The sequence below is a fragment of the Carettochelys insculpta genome, chromosome 14 (genome assembly GCF_033958435.1).
Source record: "Carettochelys insculpta isolate YL-2023 chromosome 14, ASM3395843v1, whole genome shotgun sequence".
In the NCBI taxonomy this organism is placed as follows: domain Eukaryota; kingdom Metazoa; phylum Chordata; order Testudines; family Carettochelyidae; genus Carettochelys; species Carettochelys insculpta.
This window is the reverse complement of record NC_134150.1, coordinates 37,784,794-37,807,193: the sequence shown is the minus strand read 5'-3', so window position 1 is coordinate 37,807,193 and position 22,400 is coordinate 37,784,794. Positions and strand designations below refer to the sequence as shown.

At 41.3% G+C, this 22,400-nt stretch overlaps 1 protein-coding gene across 4 annotated transcripts in view; it reads right to left on the bottom strand.

Annotated features, from left to right (window-relative positions):
• The window catches only part of USP10 (ubiquitin specific peptidase 10), a 70,427-nt gene that overhangs the window by 2,158 nt on the left and 45,869 nt on the right, over positions 1-22,400 (bottom strand). For all 4 annotated transcript variants that reach the window (XM_075008440.1, XM_075008442.1, XM_075008441.1 and 1 more), the window contains 9 exons: positions 21,634-21,725; positions 17,998-18,107; positions 17,431-17,486; positions 15,284-15,387; positions 14,961-15,060; positions 14,027-14,207; positions 9,666-9,831; positions 4,350-4,494; positions 2,728-2,793 (listed from right to left, as the gene is read on the bottom strand). In XM_075008440.1, the coding sequence (XP_074864541.1) occupies positions 2,728-2,793; positions 4,350-4,494; positions 9,666-9,831; positions 14,027-14,207; positions 14,961-15,060; positions 15,284-15,387; positions 17,431-17,486; positions 17,998-18,107; positions 21,634-21,725 (1,020 nt within the window). The remainder of the gene's footprint in view (positions 1-2,727; positions 2,794-4,349; positions 4,495-9,665; positions 9,832-14,026; positions 14,208-14,960; positions 15,061-15,283; positions 15,388-17,430; positions 17,487-17,997; positions 18,108-21,633; positions 21,726-22,400) is intronic.

Genomic DNA, 22,400 nt, shown 5'->3' with positions numbered 1-22,400 from the left:
ATATATAATTGTGGTAATGCACAAGAAGGAACAGAATCTAGCTTATGCTGTTAGCTATGTTTTTCTTTAAAATTCTAAGAGGAGTAAACAAAACAGTAAAAGCAAATAGCAGTAATAGTCATTTTTACAGCATATCTTTCAGAGCTGAACCACACTTTAAAAACTTACTCTGATTTTATCTACACTTCTTTGAGTTCTTTAAAGTTAAACAAGCAGGCAAGCATGATTTATGGTACATACATATTCTAAATTACTGGCATATTTCCAAGTCCTTTAAAACAGAAGCAGCTCTGTATGATCTTCTAGGATGCACTTTGTATTTTATCTTTCTATAGAAGAATATTTAAGTAAATCTCTGGTTATAGTCTTAATTCAAAATGTATTTAATTCTAAAAACCTTTTTAATCATTAACATTTTGTACAATTAGCTAATGCTGCATATGTAAAGTTCTGGATTGATAACAACAGAGACTGAAATGGTGTACGGGTCTACAGAACATAAGGAAGCAGCAACGTAAATTTACTCATGTTTTCTCCAGGCTCTCCAAAACTGTCTTGTAGAGCTCACCCCATAAGTGAGAATTTTTCCATGACAGTAACTGCTGCTCTTTGCTAAACCTGCCGGCCTTCATGGTGCCTTCTGTAATCTACTTACGCCATCAAAGCTGAATCCAAACTACTAGGTCATGCAAGGCCCCCAGGGCTGTAACTAACCAGGTGAACTAGAAGTGAAAAGCTCCAGTCCCCTGAGCCATTCAAGCACATTTTTTCTTCTGATGCTAATATAAATAAACAGATGTAAACCTGAATACTTCAGGTATAATATTTTAAAAATTACATAGTGATTAATAACTTGTTTATTAATAAAATGCATTTGAATTTTTATAAGCACCTCCATTTTTTAATATTAATATCAATCTTTCATCTGGTACTTTGATATAATCTTACCATAAAAATGTTACTCCGTGTGCCATGTCTATTTCTAATACATTTTGATATTCATACGTTGCTAGAAGTACTCATCTTAAGAGTGCTCAGAATAATGCACTGAACCAACATTAGGAGCAATCTGAAGGCACTTGAAAAGTTACCTTAGAATAGGGGCTCCTAAACTTTTCGGCACCATGCCCCTCCCCACTTTTGATTTCTGAGAAACCTTCAGGTCCCCCCACCTCTTCTTTACCATCACCCAACCACCCTTTTAACAAAAAATCCAATTTGTAACTTAAAATAAACACAAAAACATGATATAAAAATGTTATTTAAAATTAAAGATAAGCACAAATAGTTTTTCTTGGCCCCCTGCAGGTGCCTGGTGCAGCCCCAGCTGGCCAGCTGCCTGCGCCCCGTGCTAGCAGTGCCAGCCACTAGAGCAGCCACACCAGACGCCCACCTGCCTGCCTGAGACTTGTGCTGCCAAAGCCGCCTGCCCGAGCCCCCCACCGCCAAGGCCAGCCATCCACCCAGCTGCCTGCCCACCAGCTGCTTGAGCACTGCACTGCTGGGACCAGCTGCCCACCCATCAGCCACCTGCCCCAGCCACAGGCCAGCTGCCCAAGCTGCCCACCCAAGCCTCACACTGCCAGGGTCAGCCGCCCACCTGCCATCCTGAGCTGCCAGAGCCCCACGCTGCTGGGGCCAGCCATCTGCCTGCCAGCCGCCCACCCACCAGTCTGAGCTGCACAAGCCCCATGCTGCTGGGGCCAGCTGCCAACCCGAGCCACGTAAACCCTGCAATGCTGGGGCCAACTGCCCAAGCACTGCAACTCCCACAAGCCAGCTGGCTGACCAAGCCGCACAAGCCCCATGAGCTGCCCACCCGAGCCCCTTCCCTCCCACAAAGCCAGGCACCACCAGCCCCCTACTCTTACCCTGTCCCCCTCACCTGAGCCAGGCACCCCCAGCCTCCCATCTAATCCCGTCCATCCTCCTACTCTCCCCTCACCCCCCAACCCACACTCATTCTTCTTTGCAGAAGGCAGCTAGCTCCACCTAGGTCTTCACCAGCTGTCTGCTTTTTATAGCAGCTGCACCAGGTCACCCATGTAAAATGGCAGGGGCTGAGAGCCAGAAGCAAAGGCCGGCTTTCTTCAGGTAGGAGGAATGATGGGGGTGGGGGGAGCCAGATCGCTTCATGCCCCCCAGTTTGGGAAACCATGCCCTAAAAGTTAGCGATGTGTGTCAAATATAACCACGTTCAAGTTGAAGAAGGTCTTGCAACAGGTATTTACTATTCAAGTTGCATCCCACAAACACTAATTTGTCCCCACTAAGACCTATGCTATACAATTTGTATTGACATCAGAAATGAACTCACAGAAAAATTGATATTTAAAACTTAATCTTTGAGAAGAAAAATGAATTTTGATGTACACCTCTTAAGACAGAGCAGACCTATATGCATCTTAACATAAGCTTTGCTGTCTGCATGCTTTCATTGAAAAACAAACTTCTGTATATACTGTGCTGAACAGATATAGTACAGAAATGTGATCTTTTATTACTCAGGCAGAAGCTGAAGAAATGTGACAATAATCACATAATTGAAATATTCAGTACTTATGTGTCACTTTATATTAGAACATACTATTCTTACTAGTCACCACTTTCTAATTTAAAGTAAATGTTTTATAATTCAAGCCAGCAGTATCTACACAATTTCCACAGCCAGAATTGCTATATATAAATGCAATATTTTGGGATAGACTGACATATATGGCTCAATACCTGCAAAGAGGCGGTAGGTTCTTTGGCCTTTAAAAATCTTGCTTTTCACACCTGGTGATAGTAACTCTGAAAAAGCAAAATCAACACTTTTAGGAAACTAAAATCTTTTATGTTAGACATCAGATGAACATTTATTTCCAATAAAGAATAAAATAATTTTTCAACTAAAGCTTCCTATGCTAAAAGAATGGCTGAATCCTCAGCATGCTGACTCCAAAGCCACTGGAGTCTTTTCAGTGGTGGGAAACAAAGGGGTCAACTTTTTGTTTCTTACTACCAGAGCTCTGGCCTTTGAATATGGGATTTCAAGCAAGAGTTCCCTGGGGTAGCTTTGAATGGTAATGGGACAGCCTGTAAACTGCAGAGACTGTAAAGAATACAGCAGTTGCCAGTCTTGCTTGACTGATGCTGTTTGTGTATGTTTTACAATATGTCTCAAAAACACACTAGCAAACATCAGGATAAAATCTTACTATCTGATAAATATATTTATAAGGGCATTCTTACATAATTAGCCTTGAGATTTCAAGCTCTCTTGGAACATACTCTGCACAGCACAAAAAACTGGTCATTCTGACTGGTTAATCAACAGTAAAAAAAAATTCAAAGTACAAGGCAGCAAGCTACACATTATTCTAGTGTTTCCATGCAAAACATACTTTGAGAAATCAATAGATCTTAAAACTTAAAAAAAAAAAAAATCAATGAAACTTTAAAACTTTAACTTGAACTCTCTACCTATTTGATTGTTCTGATGTTTTTAGTTTGATTTCAGTTTGGTCTTAAAAGTTTCCCATTTCTCCTCTCCAACTCAATGTTTTTTATCACAGTGCTTTACCACCCCTTGGGATGGATTTCGAACTGAAGTATTAATATTAATACTCATTATTTGATTAATAGCAACCTTGTCCAGGGTATTCCAATCCGTTAAGGGCACTATATGAACACAGGGGACACAGACATCCCTCAGCTCTGAGCAGCTTACATTCTTAGGTCCAAATTCTTAAGTTCCATTCAGCTGGACAGTGGACCTGCATGAGACTCCACTGAAATCAATGGAACTAGATAAATGTTCTAGGATCTGCCTACAACGAGTTATTTGAAGAACTGAGTTCTAAATTAAGACATACAGGTAGCAAGTGCTGTAAAAAGAGCCTGAACACATCAGCTCAGATCATCACTGGACTGGACTCCCCTAATCCACAACTAGCACAGACACAAAATAAGGAATATGAGATAATACAAATTTCATTTAGCTTGAAAGTTTTTGCATCTATACATCCAAACTGGGGGAGGAGGAGGAAATCAAGTCTCTATTTGTCAACCTTGATAACAATTTTGGACTTCTGTGCTTTATATATTGAGTCTGTTCTGGCATGGCTATGATCTGAAGAAATTGGTCTGTCCCATGAAAGCTCATCACATAATAAATTATTTTGTTAGTCTTTGAAGTGCTACTTGACCGCTATTTTGCTTTGATAGAATACAGACTAACACATATCTTTCTGTCACTCTCCCCTATGGTGAGCTTTCAAAAACTCACTGTTACACTTCGGAAATCACAGAAAATTTTCTTTTCCTCCAAACAAAAAGAAACAAAGAAACTATGATCCAGTCTTCACCTTTACTAATTTCCAGATCAACAGGATACTCTATATTCTTGATAAGCTTCTGGCATCCACCAGTTTTCTCATATACAAATCTTTTGAGGTGTAGCACAAGAACAGGAGGAAGCTCTTCTAGGGTCACCCTTCGACTGATCTCCACCTAATAAAAAGAATGCAACAAATATGTTAAAATTAAATCTCAACTTTAGGACCAGCGTATCTTGAAGATGAATATCTTTTGAAAGCAAAAGCAAGGCACATTACTAATGTGTGTACAACACAAATTTTATCTGAAATATGCCTCTTGAAAGTGTCAGTATTGTTTTAGGTTTTTGTTTTTTTTCCCCCCAAATATCCCATTGTTTGTGCACATTAACCACATTGGATTTTCCCAATAAAATGTTATCTTTTTCGAAAAGGCATGACAATTTAATATAATGCCTTTGTACGGTAATATCAGTAGGAGTTCTTTAATCTATATTCATGTATTTTTATGAAACAAAAAAGAAAGATGGTGGAAATGATGGCATTCAACATTTGTTTGACTTCACACGATTACTTAACACATTCCAAAGTGCTGGAAATACAGGTACCAATTCAAGTCCAGATCATGACATATTACAATTATTCTGCATATATCACTATATACAGATTAAGCACATAAGGATTATGAATGATGGATGAAACTGGAACCAGTAAATTAGTAAAGGGAGGTAGGGACTGGTGGCTGTAATGTAAGATAGGAACAAAAAGGTCACTGAAGGAGTCTTTGGTGCCTCCTTATGGCACAAAGTATAAAGCACTGACACAAGTTATAAATAATTAGTTTATAGATGATATACTCTGAATTCCACCATGAACATATTTAAATATTACTGAACTAGGACAAAATATTTGGAATTTCTAACACTCAGCACAAGATGGCTTAGAGTAATATTTTGTCTTCACTCTGAATAAATGTCACCAGTTGCATTTCATGTTCAAACCATACATTTAATGCAGTGGCCCCAAACTTTTCATGGTTGTACCTCCCCCGCCCATGTCCCTCTCCTGGGAGCCAGCCTGCAACTCCTAGTGTGCGCACACGGAGAAGGGCAGAACAGAAAAGCACAGGGGGTAAGGGTTGGGAACTGAGGCCCAGCTGGGAGTGGGTCAGGGCTGCAAATGAAGCCCTGGTCAGGGGCTGAAGTTGGGGACAGGGCTAGGAACCAGGACTGCAGCTGGAGGTAGGGTCAGGGTACAGCTAGATGTAATTATTTCCATTTCCCATGAAGGCTGGCCCAGGTCCCTCCATATTCTCCTCCTAAATGCTCTCCCATGCTTGCCAGGACAACAAGCGCCACAGTTTAGGGACTTTGTCCTACCGTTATCTGGTCTTAATGATAAATAAAGACAGGTTACTCACTGTAGTAATGGTGGTTCTTCGAGATGTGTCCCCGTGGGTGCTCCACAATAGGTGTCGGGCTTGCCCGGCGCCGCAGATCAGATCTTCCAAGCAGTTTCTGCCGGACCGCGCATGCGCCGGCGCGCGCCACTCCCTTGCGCGCTCCTGGCCACATGTGCGATCCGGTCCCCGCCAGTTCCTTGACCAACCGCCTCGGATGCTCCTGCAAAACACTAACAGAGATCCGAAGCGGGGAGGATGGGCGGGTAGTGGAGCACCCACGGGGACACATCTCGAAGAACCACTGTTACTACGGTGAGTAACCTGTCTTTCTTCTTCGAGTGTCCCCGTGGGTGCTCCACAATAGGTGACTACCCAGCAGTAACCCAAGATAGGAGGTGGGTAATCGGATTATGTGCAGCTTGTCCCCGAGAGGACCGCTGTCGAGAGACGGGTATCCTCTTGGAATACCCTGTGAAGGGCGTAATGTTTGGCGAAGGTGTCATAGGATGACCAGGTCGCCGCTCTGCAAATGTCTTTTAGCGCAACGCCCTTGAAAGAGGCTGTTGATGCCGCCACCGCCCTAGTGGAATGAGCCCTGGGAGTGGCCAATAAAGGAGTCTTTTTGAGTTCGTAGCACATTTTTATGCAGGATACGATGTGCTTCGAGATTCTCTGCGAAGAGAGACCTTCTCCTTTTGATTTGGGAGCGAGAGAGACTAGGAGTCTATCCGTTTTCCGGAAGGACTTGGTCCTGTCTACATAGAAGGCTAGTGCCCTCCTCATGTCCAGGAGGTGTAGGCGCGCCTCTTTGTTAAGAGTTGTGAGGCTTTGGATAAAACGAGGGTAAAACAATAGGTTCGTTAATGTGAAACTCAGAAGAAACCTTGGGAACAAAGGCTGGATGCAGCCGTACGGTTACCGCCTCCTCGGAGAAAAAACAGTGCAGGGTGGCGTTGCCATAACTGCTGCAAACTCGCTCACCCTGCGAGCTGACGTAATTGCAAGAAGAAAGGTCGTCTTTATCGTAAGGAGGCAGAGGCAAACCGTGGCCAAGGGCTCGAACGGTGGTCCCGTTAGCGCGTTAAGCACCAGGTCCAAGTTCCACGAAGGTGGAAGCGGTTTCCGAGGGGGGTATATGTTTACCAACCCTTTGAGGAACCTGGTAACCATGGGATGGGCGAACACCGTGTGCCCTTCCTCCTTGTGTCTGAACGCCGAAATGGCGGCAAGGTGGACCTTTAACGAGGATAGTGAGAGTCCTCCTCTCTTGAGGTCCAGTAAATACTCTAATATTACAGGTATAGGCACCAAAAGGGGGGCCAGCTGTTTGGTAGAACACCAAGCCGTGAAGCGAGTCCATTTCTGCTTGTAGGTCTTCCTGGTGGAAGTCCTCCTGCTACTTTCTAGCACTTGCTGCACTTCCTCTGTGCATGTGCTCTCTAGGGAGCTGAGCCATGGATTAACCACGCTTGTAGTCGCAGGCCTTGGGGGGTGCGGATGCACTATGGACCCCTGGGCTTGCGTGAGCAGATCCGGCGCCACCGGAAGAGGCATCGGTGGACGGTCCGACATGCGCAGGAGTAGGGGGAACCATTGCTGTTGATCCCACGTTGGGACTATCAGGATTATTCGGGCTCCTTCCCTCCTGGCTTTCTGCAAGACTTTCTGGATCAGCACTGTGGGAGGAAAGCGTAAAGCAGGGGGCCCCTCCACGACATCGTGAACGCGTCCCCCAGGGACCCCCATCCCAGTCCTGCCCTGGAGCAGAATCGTGGGCACTTCTTGTTGTGTTGAGTGGCAAACAGGTCTATCTGGGGAAAACCCCATGCGTGGAAAATCGGTCGTAGCAGATCGGGACGGATCTGCCACTCGTGCGTGAGTGCAAAACGCCTGCTCAGCTGGTCTGCCTTCACATTGTGAGCGCCTGGTAAGTACGAGGCTTTCAAGATTATATTGTTGGCGATGCACCAGTTCCATAACCGGACTGCTTCCGCACATAAGGCACAGGACCGAGCTCCTCCTTGCCGGTTTATATAAAACATGGTGGAGGTATTGTCTGTACTGATCCCGACGACTTTGCCTTGTATATGGTCTCGAAAGTGTCTGCAAGCGTTGAACACTGCTCTGAGCTCCAGTATATTTATGTGCAGTGACTGCTCCGTGGAGGACCACAGCCCTTGAGTCACCTCTTCACCCATGTGTGCTCCCCACCCTATGAGGGAGGCATCTGTAGTAAGAAAAACCAATATTTGTGGTTGGTGGAAGGGTACCCCTGTTAGCAAGTTCTTGGGGTTTACCCACCATTGCAGGGATTTGCGCACCTCTGTTGTGGGCGACACCACCCTGTGAACGGTGTGTGCTGCCGGTTTGTATACGCTCGCCAGCCAGTGCTGCATGCTGCGCATGTGTAACCTGGCGTTCTGTACTACGAACGTCGCCGCTGCCATGCGGCCCAGCAGCTGTAAGCACGTCAGGACCGGCACCGTAGGGCTGAAGGTGATGACCTGCACGAGGGAGCCGATGGCCCGAAAGCGAGTCTCTGGTAGATATACTCTCGCTGTAATAGAATTTATGCGTGCCCCTATGAACTCTATGTCCTGTGTGGGGTCTATCTTTGATTTTGCCAGATTGATAACCAGGCCGAGCGAAGAGAACGTGCCTGCTGTGACGCGTATCATGCGTAGCACCTCCTCCTTCGAGGCCCCTTTGAGTAGGCAGTCGCTTCTCCGATGGCCTGCCACGGCAGGAGGGCTGATGGCCCTAGGCTCCTGGCCTCCGGTGTTCCACTTGTTACTGGGACTGGACTGAATGCCGTCCCGCTTGTTGTTTTTTTTTTTTTTTTGAAAAATAACAACTGGCTAACTTGCAGTAACCTAAGAACTTGAAAACTTTAAAGAAAAAACAGTTAAAACCATTGAATACGCTAACTTGGCCTTAGCCTAGTTCGGATTCCGTCTGCAGCCGACGGCGGTTAAGAGGAACTGGCGGGGACCAGATCGCGCACGTGGCCAGGAGTGTGCAAGGGAGCGGCGCGCGCCAGCGCATGCGCAGTCCAGCAGAAACTGCTTGGAAGATCCGATCTGCGGCGCCAGGCGAGCCCGACACCTATTGTGGAGCACCCACGGGGACACTCAAAGAAGAATCTTTGATTTTTTTTTTCCCTTTAAGTGCTGACACTCTCCTTCACCCCTTAAAAAAAGGCATATCAAGCTTGAGGCTCAGTGAGGGATTCAATTGAGTCAAATGGACACAGTGAGGCTTAAATGAATTTTAGTCACTATTCTGTTTTTCTTAAAATCATAGTAATACAAGACCTTCAAAAACATTGGGACTTACTGATGTGGCATTATAGTTCTGCCTAAGTTTCAGTAACTACCAATTTTACACTATGTACTTCTTTCAATCCAAATATATTATTTTCCACAGTCATATTCTAATGTTGAAACAAAGAGATGTTAAACTGTAATGTAAACTACCGATTAAAAAAAGCCACTATGAATTCCTACTGATATTATCATCATCCCAGATAGTATCTACTGTACAGGGTTTATAAAGAGAGTTGAAAGATTATTAAAATTGAATAAAGCAAAACATAAGAATTTTAGTTAAAAATACTTCCAATATAATTATTTTTAGCTTCCAATACTGAGATTTTCTGCAATTGAAAGAGAAATTTTCCAAAGTGTCTTGCCTCTAAAATAGAGAGTGTAAACACTGAAATCCACCTTTAAACATGTTATTTATTTATTTTAATTAGAGTAAGCTTGTTTAAGTGACCTTGACTGTACATGTTAAATATGAGTTCACTTGTCACTTACCATATACCTTGTAAAGTTATCACCTCTTACATTACCACAAGGATTAACGTTCAAGGAAATAGCGAAAAACCCTTAAAAATTCAATGTTTGACTTGAAATGGTCCAAAGGACAAGACCAAAACACACCTCCTGTTTGGTTTTAGTGGTGTAACCCTGGACAGACTCTCTAGCCACCAAGCTCTCCAATGCATCCTGGACTGTGCGTATCTTGTCAGACTGAATATCCAGTTGTAGAGTGAAAAATGGCTGCAGAGTGGCAGACTCTTTTGAACTCTGCTGGTAAACCACAGACCTACAGAAACAGGAAACAAAGCTGAATATTACATTTAGAGTAGAATGTCAAAGATATGAACACCAGAGGTACAAACTGATGAGTCACCCGGATATTGTGTGAAACCAAAAATAACCAAATCAAGCAGAACCACCTTTCCCCTTGCCCCAGCAAATACTGTACTGTAACTGTATTGCATCTTAAAAGGTAGGCACATCTGGGCTGCCTGTGCCCAAACCACTTACAGCAAGACATTGGGGCTGCCAGCATTAGACAGCCAGAGTCAGCAGAGCAAAAGGCAGCAGTGGGGTCTGTAACACAGGTACACACTGTTATCCGTGGAAGGGGACTACTGCTGAAGCCTGATGTGAAGTGTTAGGTCTGACGAGCTAATTATATTTTAATCAGCGGTACAAATATTCTGGTTATAGGAAATCTAGATTCCTGAATTCATAATTCTGAAGTGTCACTGTATGTATCAGACTTCAGAATTTAACAGTGGAGAAGCTACGAGGGTTCAATAAAAAGAACTACATAAATTCATGGAGGTTAGGTCCATTAATGGCTATTAGCCAGGATGGGTAGGAATGGTGTCCCTAATCTCTGTCAGAGGCTCAAACTAGGTGACAGGAGAAGGAACACTTGAAGATTACCTACTCTGTTCACTTCCTCTAGGGCATCTGGCATAGGCCATTGTTGGAAGACAGGATCCTGGGCTAGATGAACCTTTGGTCTGACCCAGTATGGCCATTCTTATGTACTAGTCAGGGTAGCTAAAAATTTATTTTAACTCAAGATATTTTTAATTTGTTATTCAAATCATACCAAGTAGTTTTTAAAAATAGATTTTAAGAAATCTGAATTTCATACAAAATATGTTATGGTCTAAATGTATAATATCTTGTAACACTTCAATACAAAATAAGTATTTTGAATATTAAGCCTCTGTCAAAAAACTGAGTTAAAGTCTCCTTTTTCATATAAAAAGTGTCAGGGAAAACATCTAACTTTTGAGGTCAACTTTTATATGTAAGGAAGAATAGGTCAGATACTGTACTAAGGGTTTTTTCTTTAATAAAATATTTCCAAATGCTATTTGTGTGCGTTGGATTAAATTTCAGTTACCTTCCTAATGAAGACTGACAATTCACAAACAAAAAGTTAATTAACCAGTAAACAAGCAATGTCATTCATTATTTTCTCTAACATACTAAAATTAATCATTAATTAATTATAATACAATTAATGATAATCTGAAAATATTGATATGTAAATGCTTTATAAATGGCATAGTGTACCCTCCTGAGTAGCACAAAAATGAATCAAATCGAGTATAACGTCTCTATATAAAGTATATTGATATATATGCACCAACGAGAATGTATCTTTCTTTAGGAAATAACTAATGTACAAATGGAAAAGTTATGATATCTTGCAAAATAGTCAAGTGCATAAGTACATTGATTTAAATATACTAATCAGTTATACCTGCTATCAAAATCATTTCATTAAAGCGAAATCAGGTTGTTGAAATTGATGCTTCAACAAATGCCCCTTCCTACTTTCTTGACAAGTGCTCACTTATCTGACCAGAGACAACGCCTTCTCCACCGAGCAACTGATCACTTGCTTGCACCCATACTGAGCTATCTGGGAAGATGGGGCTCTGCAGGGACCCAGGATAACTTGCTCCCTCTCTCTCCTTCCCACAAGGGCTACACTGTGAGATAGGTGCCCTTAGATGGAAGGGCTGCAGATGTAAACACCCTCTGAGGACTGTGGAAGTAGTGAATATACAAACCAGCACTTTTCTGTTAGGAGAAAAGCTCTTCAAGTGTAGACACAGCCTATCAGTCTAACAACTTGATTTAACAAAGACCTCATATACCGGGAAACACTTATGCAGAAAGTGATATTTACACTGACATAACAAGTACCTCCAATACAAAATCAGATAGATGTAGCTTATGAACAGAAACAGCTCTTGAATTTCTTTAAAGCAAAGATTTTCCAGACATAAGCACACACCTGATTTTTTTCATCACAGAGCATCTGAGAGAAAGTCAGTGCATCTTGCGGGCAACATTTCTGCCAGGATTCTGACTTTGCATGCGCCAAAGTTTTCACCAAGAATATCTGATTGTGAATGACAAATATCCGAAGTCTGAACGAATTGTAGAAGTACTCTATCAACGCACAAAATCAGAAGCCAAACTAAAATGTGGACTTAGAGGTTTATGATTAAGTGTTTATAATCATCTACTCTTATTCACAAAGGTTTACAGAAATCACTCAAGTAGGAATGCAACAAACAAGTTAAACCCAAACGGGAGGCTAAAATACCTCCAAGTAAAAAAGTGCCAACTATGTTTTCTTAGGTATATTTTTCCATTTGATTTTTCTATTTCTGATACCTTTATTTGGTGGACTACTATTGGCAAGTTTGCCTTTAAATCCTCCCTATTTCCATTAGCCTTAGAGGAAAAAGCATTCCAACATCTCTAGATGGAATACAGTTTGTGGTCTACTGTATGACCTAGTTTGCAGGCTGAATGAGATGGGTGTGGTGAAAGTAGACAACCGATGTGGAAATGGACCCTGTAGTTCAAATGCTCAATGAAAATGTGTTCTCTTTTTTAGTAATCCCTCTAATTTCTTATTTTCTGTGGATTTCAACAAGGGACATTGTGTTCTCCTAAATATCCTTAATTTCATTTCAACTAATTTATGAAACATTAATAATGAGGTCTGAATTGCTCATCATGACAAATATTATATATGTACACACACACACATATATATTTGACAAAGAATATGAGGACATGCCATCAACAAGGGAGAGTGTTCCAGTAAGCACAGACATCTTTCTGCCAATTCTATGGAAAACATCTTTTTATTTGCCAGCTGTCTGACTCCAATTGCCGAAGAATAATTTCAGTGTTTGCATACGGAAGGAACAAACCAGTATTATTTATACTTCTAGACTGCATACGGGGCAACACAAGGAGCAAAAAACTAACAATTAAACGTCTACCCTCCAATTCAAAAATAATACTTCAAACTAATTTTATTTGTTGTTTTGGAATATGCTTATGTATTTACTCTGCATTTATATTCCTAATTTTTTTAAACACACACACACACACACACACACACACACACACTTTAAATGATGCTTTTTAAATTATTTTTTTCATATCCCCTTTTTGCCTACTTGTATTCATAGCTGGGCCTCTACTAATGTCCCACATCACCATAAGCCATTACAATTAATAACTGAATTTCAAAAGATCGCTAAGCGTGGACATCCTTTTTTATAAAAGCACAGTATAAGGTTATGATTGTATTAATGAACTTACAGCTGTGCTACTGAAGAGCTGCTACGGCAAACACAGAGAATGGTAGAAAGCTCTCCTGTTTGCTTTGTTACTCCAGTCTCCACATGCAGCAGCAGCAGCAGCTCTCCCACCAACAGAGCATCATCCATACAGCACTTATGTCAGTGTTATAATTTACGTCGCTCAGGAGGGCAGTTGATTCATGCTCCCAAGTGACATAAGCTGTAGCATAGACACAGCCTTGCTTCTAGGAAGCAGTGTTTTCTAGAGCACTATCTTTGGAATTTTATTCCTATTTTTAGCCACTCGCTAGCTTTGGGAACTACATAAAGCACTATGTCTCAGTTAATCCACTTACAAAATGCTACTAGCACTTCACAAGAAAGCTCTACACCTAAATTATTTCATTGCTGTAAAGTCCTTTAGATCCTTGCATGAAAGCAACAACATACAAAACTTGTATTTTTTTCAACTTACTATCAGTAAACAATTGTTGTAGATATCAGTAACTCAATCCAACCCTTACTCTGTAGAACATACTACAAGATGCGCCTGTTATGTGACAGCTCACAAACTGGTTTTTGGGAACTAACCTAAAACAATCATGCAAAATCTTTTGAATGCTCTCTGCTGGAAAACTGTTTCATGACAGGATATTAAGCTCTCCTGGCTTTTATCAAATGGTTACACTTCATTTTATAAAGCATTAAAGACATGTCACGGGATAACGATGCAGTCTTTGGCGAATATGTATCTTTCCAGTTGCAAACCAATGGAAAAATGTGTAGGTGACAGCAACGCAGCCCATGCCTCTATACAACTGCAAAACAAGTATAAGTTATTGTATTAAAATAGTCTTAACAAAAAAGGTACCATACCTGATGTGACCACCAAAAATATCAGTAATAGGAGTCTGAACAAAGTCAGCCTGTCGAGTAACTGATGATTTGTTGCGAGGCCCTACTTGTTCCCATTCATCCTCACTACCTTCTCCTTTTTCATCTTGATCCTCCTCTTCATTTACAGATTGCACCTCAGGACCATTGGATACAGAGATTTCTTAAGGAGAAGAAAAGAGCGTAGCCAGTGATTAACACAAGTAAAATAACCCCTGAGTTTTCCTTAAAGGGAAAGAGAGCTGGTCAACAATGGTATGAATGATTAGTAATGGGTCTCTGTCACATCTGGAGCAGTAATTAGAGAAGTATGGCTTTAAAAATGTGCTATTAAAAGTTATAATGTGGTTTCTTACTCTCTTTGTAGGAATAATCATCAGAAAATTAGGAGGCTTTCCTATTTTCCCAAAAAACAAAAAAGTGAAAAGTTAAGTTTGAGACAATATCCTGCACCGGTCCTTGCACAGTTCACAGCAGGGAATACTCAAGTGTTTAACAGAATGCAGGTTAATTACGTAAACGCACATAAACTACACATGGAAAAACTAAGTTCAACACAATTTCAGATCATTACTCTTTGGAGTTGTACTTTAGAAAGCTAACAACTGTTCTGGAAGAAATAAAATCTTGGCTTATCCAAGACATCTTTGTTGCTTGTATATTTTACAGTGCACACAAGGTTTAGCAAATGTGCTATGGGTGCTAAACAAAATTATGTACATAGTGAAGCTCGAAAATTTACTCAGTTAAACAGCTTGGATACCAAACCTTAAAAAAAAAAAAATCCATAATGACAAGACCGTACTGCATCCTCCCTCCTTTCACTCTTGGAGGAAAAAAACCAAAAAAACCCAAACCCCACCACATTACAGGTAAGTATTTGAAAATTAATTCACTTGCTACAAAACATGCTTACTTTCATTGTGTGGAGAAAGAAGTTTCTTTAGGGTAAGCATTTCCTCATGTAGTCCATTCAGGATAAATCCCAGGTATTCTTCAGCATCTTCTTGTCTACCCTGAATACAAGATTAATTTTTGAAATTGTCATATGAGTGTGCGGTGTCTACAATTTTAAGTAGATTCAGGACACTGTCCTCTTAATTTTTAGATGCTTTAGGGAAACTTTCAGGTAGGATGGATTTTATGACTTATTTTATTAAGTAATTTTAAGAATGCTAGCTGCTTTGAAATGTATTTTACTTTATGTACACTGCTAGATACAAGTACTTGAAACAGCACCTTTTCCGACAGGCTTGACTTGATAACTGTCAGCAGCCTGTAGATGTATGTTGGCTCAAAGGCAGGTCCAGGCCGAATGTCTCTCACCATTTTATCACCCAAAGCTGCAAGGCAAACAGAAGTAACCATATTAAGATAAGCAATCCTGAGAAAACTTGATGTGGAAAGATTAAGAGATTGCCAGGGACACTGTCAGAATAACTTCTGGTGTTTGATAAGCCACAGTGCTTCACCAAGTAGTCCAATGACAAAGGAGGTGGAATAAACCATGCTCAAATGACACGAACTGTTAACCAAAGGAAGATTCTGTCTGTATTAAGATTTATGTTTCCCAGAGAAATCATTAAAAAGTGTATCAATGACTGACAAATTCACTATCAAAAAATGTTTTCTCCTTTGATAAGCATAATCAACGCTCTAATACAGATCCATTAATTTTACTCCACAAAAACCTGTCCAAACAAAAATAATCCCTTTATCATCTAACTTGGCAAATAGGGTGTTGTGATTTTTTTTCTTTTTAAAAACAGACACATTTTAGTATAGCATTTTATTAGCTACTATCAGCATTAAGTGCCACCTGCAATCTCATCATTTCATCCATTTAGTGCATTTTATCCAGCCCTGTTAAGAACTTCGCCACACACAGATTTATCGGTTTTACAGCAGTCACATAAGCTTCAAGTGGTCTTTGAACATAGGATCATAATGGCCATTCTTGGTCTGACCAAAGGTCCACCTAAGTCTGTCTTCTGACAGTGGGCAATGTCAGATGCCCCAAAGGGAATGAACAGACTGGGTAATCATCAAGTCATCCATCCCATGTTGCCTTTGACAGCTTCTGGCAAACAGAAACTGGGGACACCATCCCTGCCCATCTTGGCTAATAGCCACTGATGGACCTAACCTCCCTGAACTTATCTAGCAATTTTTAAACCCTGTTGTAGTCTTGTCCTTCACGACATCCTCTGGCAAGAAGTTCTACAGTTTGACTGTGTGTTATGGTGAAGAAATACTTCCTCTTGTTTGTTCTAAACCTATTACAGGTTCAACCTCTTAAATCCAACATTCGCTCATCCAGCAACATCTTTTGTCTGGCATGACCACAGATATTGCAGAATCAGAGAGTCTCAGGGCCAGAGCTGGAGCCCCCGCCGGCCTGCTGCAGCACCATGCGTGTTGGTGGCTGGGTGGAAGGGGAAAGCACCCCCACGGGAGTGTTGGGCTGAGTCAGAGTTACCGCAGGGGGGAACCTGGGAAGCCAGCAGTGAGCACTAAGGCCTCAGCAGCTGGGGACCTGGTCAGGGAACAGCTGGGCTGCGTGGCCAGGGAGCCAGCAGGAAGCCGGCCAAAGAACTGCAGGCCAGGAGCCAGTCAGGGAGCTAGCTGGGAAGCTGCGGAGCTGGGAGTGGCCAGGGAACTACTGGGGTGAGGCTGGAGCAGGGAACCCGCTCAGAAGCTGCAGTCATGATTTTATAGCCCTTTATTATATCCCTCCCTTAGTCATCTCTTCTCTAAGCTAAGAAGTCCCAGTCTTAGTAATCTATCTTTATATGGTCACCTTTCTATACCCCAGTCATTTTTGTTGCCTTTTTCTAAACTTTTTTCTAATTCCAAGATATCTTTTTTGAAGTAAGGTGACCAAGTCTGCACACAGTATTCACAGAGTGGATGTACTATGGATTTATATAAAGGTAGTTAAGATATTTTCTCTCTCTCTCTCTTTTAAATGATTCCTGTCATTATGTTTACTTTTTTGACTGCCGCTAAACAGAGTGGATGTTTTCAGAGAACTATCCATGACTCTTAAGATCTCTCTCAAGTGGTAACAGATAATTTAGTCCCTATCATTTTATGTAGTTAGGATCCCAGAATGGATTTTTAAATAGTTTTTGACCAACTAACTCCATCTTCTTAAATCAAACTTAGAGTACCGGTGATGTGGCCTTTTCTTCTGCAACTTTCCTCAATCATTTTTCTACTTGAGTCAGTAGCCTCTCCAGAAAAAATAACACTAAGTCAGTATTTTACAAGACTTCTTTCACTTTAGCACATAGAGATGACTAGAACCTAGGAGAAAATGAGCTTATACCATTTGATGTTTAACAGCATAATCTGAAGTATCTTCCCCCTCCCCCACCATTCACCTTGTTTTGCTTTAGGCGGTACTGGCATATTAGTGAACTCATTCATTAGACGCACACTGAAATAGAAAGAAAAGAACAAATGAGCAAAATTAGCATGTAAACTAAACATAGTGTATCTATACAGGGTAGACTACCATGTAAATCAGTCAAAATATTAGATCAAAATGCATCCTGGAAGGCGTAAGTCAATTTAAGGACATGCTAATAGAGAGAGCAATGTTAGGTTCAAATATATGAAAATTAACATGGTCACTGGGAGTCTGCTGTGGTAAAAATGGTTAATTTGTCTTGGAGCTGTACTGTAATCTACCATTGGCAGTTTTACTACAATTTGGTGCATCTGAAGTGACATTCCTGAACAAAGATTAAAGAAATACTCTCTTCCCTTCATTGTCTACCATAACTAAAACTAGAAGCCAACTACAAAAGTGAAATATTATTAAACAAATAAGCCAAAAACTACTGAATATAATTATATATCCATTTTCACCAACCGCAATACTACAAATTGTTAAACGTCTTAAAATTATGACACTAAGTACTAAGATTTTCCAACAAGTTACTTACAAACTGTCTATCATTGGTGTTGAGGTGCATGGCCGCTGTGATTTTGAATACACTGGAATTGACTTCATTAGGTGATACATCGGAGGGCAGGCAACCAAAGCCTGCAGTGTCTATCCATAGTATTAAGGAGCTATTCAGCAAATATAGTCTAGATATACATTACATTTTCAATGACAAACTTTATTCACAGCAGGGAGTAAAATCCTCTATGGGCATACAAAGGACCGATACAACAATCACAATGAAACTGAAAGGATTTTCCTCATCTCATTAAGAGGTAATGCTCTTGCTCACATTTCAGAAGAGTCAGTTGAAAATAAACCTATAATACAGCATGATACAGTTTTATTCTCATTACATAAGTTTACCTTTGTTTGAAATGTTAACATGCTATATAGTTTAAGAAAAGGAGAACAAATTTCAGCAAAACTTCCATCTGACTATTCTTGACAATGTAAAACTTCAAGTGATAGTCTGAAATATTTTAACTGAAAAACCACTGGAGAGAGGAACCATAAAACAAACCAAAATGGAAGTTGTGCCTTATTCATCAGGCCTCACATAACATGAAGGTTGCTATACTCAAAAAACTCCAAATAAATTAATCCCACATCAACAATAAAACAGAATATTCACATCTGAATATACATACTTAATCATATATTAGGAGACAGATTCTCACTGATTTGGCATGCGCTCCACTCTTTCCAGCATGGAATGAAGCAGATATATGTATGACAGACACGGAAGACTAGTATATATCTTGTATGTCAGTGGACCTAAAAAGAGAAGGTTTCTCACCCTGTCCAGTAACTGAGGTTCTTCAAGATGGAGTCCTTGCTGGTACTCCGGTGTTGATGAATTCCTGTTGCTTTGATTGGAGACCGTCTTGGGCTGCTGTCGAAGCCAATCTAGTTCTTTGCAACCAGGCGCCCTTCGGTTCCTTCTCCACCCGAGTCCATAAATTGAACTCTAAAGTAGAGGAGAGAAGGGTGGGTAGTGGCACACCCACAGGGACAACATCTCAAATAACCTCAGTTACTGCATAGGGTGAGAAACTCTCTCTTCTTCAAGAAGTGTCCCTGGTGTGCTCCATTTCAGGTGACTGCCAAGTAGTACCCCTTGGTGGAAGACAGGGCTTTGCAGATGAGTAATAATAACCTAAGTTCTACCAATGCAAACCATATTGAGAGCTGATCTATCACACATTGTTTTGTAAACGTGTGACTGGACACCCAGGCAGCCATTTTACATAGGCTCATGATCATGTTATTGAGGCAAGCTAACAGGATTGATAATGATGCGTTTGAGTCCTCAGTAGGGATTCTAAGTTATGCTGTTGGTAACACAGGTGGATGCATCCAGAAACACATTTGGACAGCCGCTGTTTGGAAATAAACTTTAGAGCATTCTGAAGTTGAAATAAAAATTTTTGGTAATTTTCTGAAGGTCTTGTTTCTGTCAAGGCAGAACACTAAGGCATTTGTGATGTCCAGGGTGTGTAAATATTGAGTCCTGTTTGCTCCCAAGAGGTCTGTGGAGGAACAAAGGAAGATAGATTGGTTGGCTCAGATGGAAAGAGAAGGGTACTTTAGGTAAAAGCTTAGGATGAGGTCTCAGGGTGACCTTATCTTTGAAGAAGATACTATAGGGCAGGTGTGCCATGAGGGCTTCTTAACATTTCCACTAGTTTGGTTAGATGCAATTGTGACTAAGAATACAACCTTCATTGACCAATTTATTAGACAGGATGCTGCTAATGTTTTCAATGGAGCTTCAATAAGGCAGCATAATGCAAAGGTCAAATTTTGAGGTGGACACTATTGATATCCCTAAGAAATCATTTGGCGGTAGGCTGGGAAAATATCATTCCATCTACCTTGTGGTGAAAAGCAGTAACAACGATTAAGTGTACTTTAAGTGTGGTAAGAGACACGCTGCAATTTTTTTTAGTTTTGGCACCTATTCTAAAATCATTAGTAAGGGAGCAGTAACAGATTGGACTTGTTTGGTACCAGGCTGCTAATATTCTTCCATTTATGGTATCTATTCTGTGTGGTTGTCCTCTAAACTATTTACACGTTTTCACCTGTTTCAAGCAGGTTACTTTGTCATGCTGGAGTCATGCTCATAGGTGAAGTCTCTCCAGGTTTGGGTGGTAGACCTATCCTGCATCTTGCAAAAAAAGATTCAGCAAGAGTGGAAGACCATAGGGTGCATATACCATCATCTTCAACAGGCATGAATACCAAGTTTATCTAGGCCATGTGGAGGCTATCAAGATGACTTTGGCCTTGTCAGCTCTTATTTTGTGTATTAACCTCAATAGAGAGGGGAAATGTGAAAAACACATATAGTAGAAGTGTGTCCTATTTGAAGAGAAAGGCATCACCCAAGGAATGGGTGGTCGGTGGACCCTGACGTACTCTACCTTGTCAGAACAGAAGGTGGAGTTATAAAACTTACATGGAGCATATTAACATTGCATCTTGAAATGGGTCTGTCAGTGCCATAGTAGAGGAGGTAGGTTCGAAAACCTTGCCCTTCATCTGTGAGCCTGCCCATGCAGTGTCATTGGTTTTCATGGTGCGCGTGATAACGGACAAACCTGGTGCCTCATAAGTACTCAGACATGGTTTGGTCAGTACCAACGATGAGGAGTGGGCTGGGAAGTACTTCTTTTCTGGTGGCTCCCTGAGAGAAGTCAAAGCCTCTCTCTTCATTGCCTTTTTGGAGCAGTGGGACTTTCACTGTGATGCAGGTGAAGTTGCCAGGGAACGCTGGCTGGGGTAGTTTGCAGACCTGGTTCAGATACCAGGCACACAGACTTCTCCATTAATGTAAGTTTGAGAGGTAAGCCTCCATTCCTTCTACTACAATACTTCAGAAAGTTCTCTCACAGCACTAACCTGTATATTCCCTAGGCATCAGCCAAACTGACTGTGCCTGTCTGGGACCAGGATCAACTCTTGGCACGAAAAACAGTGCTCGAATGCCCAGTAAACTGGGCATGACTTGAGTTATCGTGGTTCATCCTTAACAGTGAACTCTAAGCTAAAGTATCCTGAAACGGACTAAGAAAGAGAAAAGTTTTTTTTTTAAAAAGAGCAAAGTGAGAAAGGGAAAAATGAACCTAATTAGGGTACTCAAAACTACACCAAACTATGTATAGCCTCAGTCTTAACATTGCTGGGAGCACTGTCTGAGGCAAAGGATGGTTGAGAAAACACTGAAAGGGGTGGGTCAGAGGGCATTAAGCAGGTGCCATGACAACAATGGCAAAAGACAATGAGAATGTATATACAACCCAGATAAGCACTGTTGGTAAAATTCTCTAATCAAAGGCACAATGATGCACCAACACCTGCAGTGATGCACCCAAAGGGACATTCCTTGAAGAACCTCCCCCAACTCCACTATTACTTTTGATATGCAAGTGGAAGGAGGTCTGCAATATACAATAGTCTTAGTTAAAATATACAATTTAGATGTAACTGTACACAATACTGGAAATTCTGAGAATGCAGCTAATTAGAAACACACTGTCAACTGCTAAGTATTCTAGACAACACTGACAGTTATAACATACAAATTAATGAATTTTACTTAAATTTCATTTTACCAAGGTAAGGATACAGCGTTGATATAGCACCAGTTTCCTTTATTGATCAGCCCTCGTGGTTGCAGAGATACTGGTTTATGTATTAATTTTACATTTTCCAGTAATTCTGTAGAATTAAAAACAGTAAGCTCAGCATCAAACAACATACATGGTAACCAGCAAACCAAGTTAATCACAATGTAAATCACCCCACTAAATTTTTATCAACATATTTTTCTGCTGCAAAGCCTTTTCTTGGCTAAGCTTAAGTACTATTTCCCCTTTTGGTTCATGAAAATAGTCAAAGTTGGGGACCCTACGTATATGCTAGCTGATAGATATTGAGGGAGTCAGTTATTTACTTAGATGCAATCATGTTGTATTTGCAAGTAATGCACAGGTCCTGCTTCTTTGAATGCAGCATGAACTAAGAAAAGTATTTTCTTAGCTTACAGCTCCAAGTCTCTTTAGCCAACAGACGCAAAAGCACTCTGGCTTGCTTTTTTCAAACATCACTCTGTGCTCACCACCTACTGCTTGGCCTTCTTGCCTCTTTTTTTGGTGACTTCTCTCTCTCTCTCTCTCTCTCTCACACACACACACACACACACACCAAATTCCAGAGCAGATTCACAACCCCCTAACCCCTGAAATTGGCCACTTCAGGTTAACTCACTCTGAGGCTACGTCTACACGAGCCCCAAACTTCAAAATGGCCACGCAAATGGCCATTTCGAAGTTTACTAATGAAGCGCTGAAATGCATACTCAGCGCTTCATTAGCATGCGGGCGGCCGTGGCAC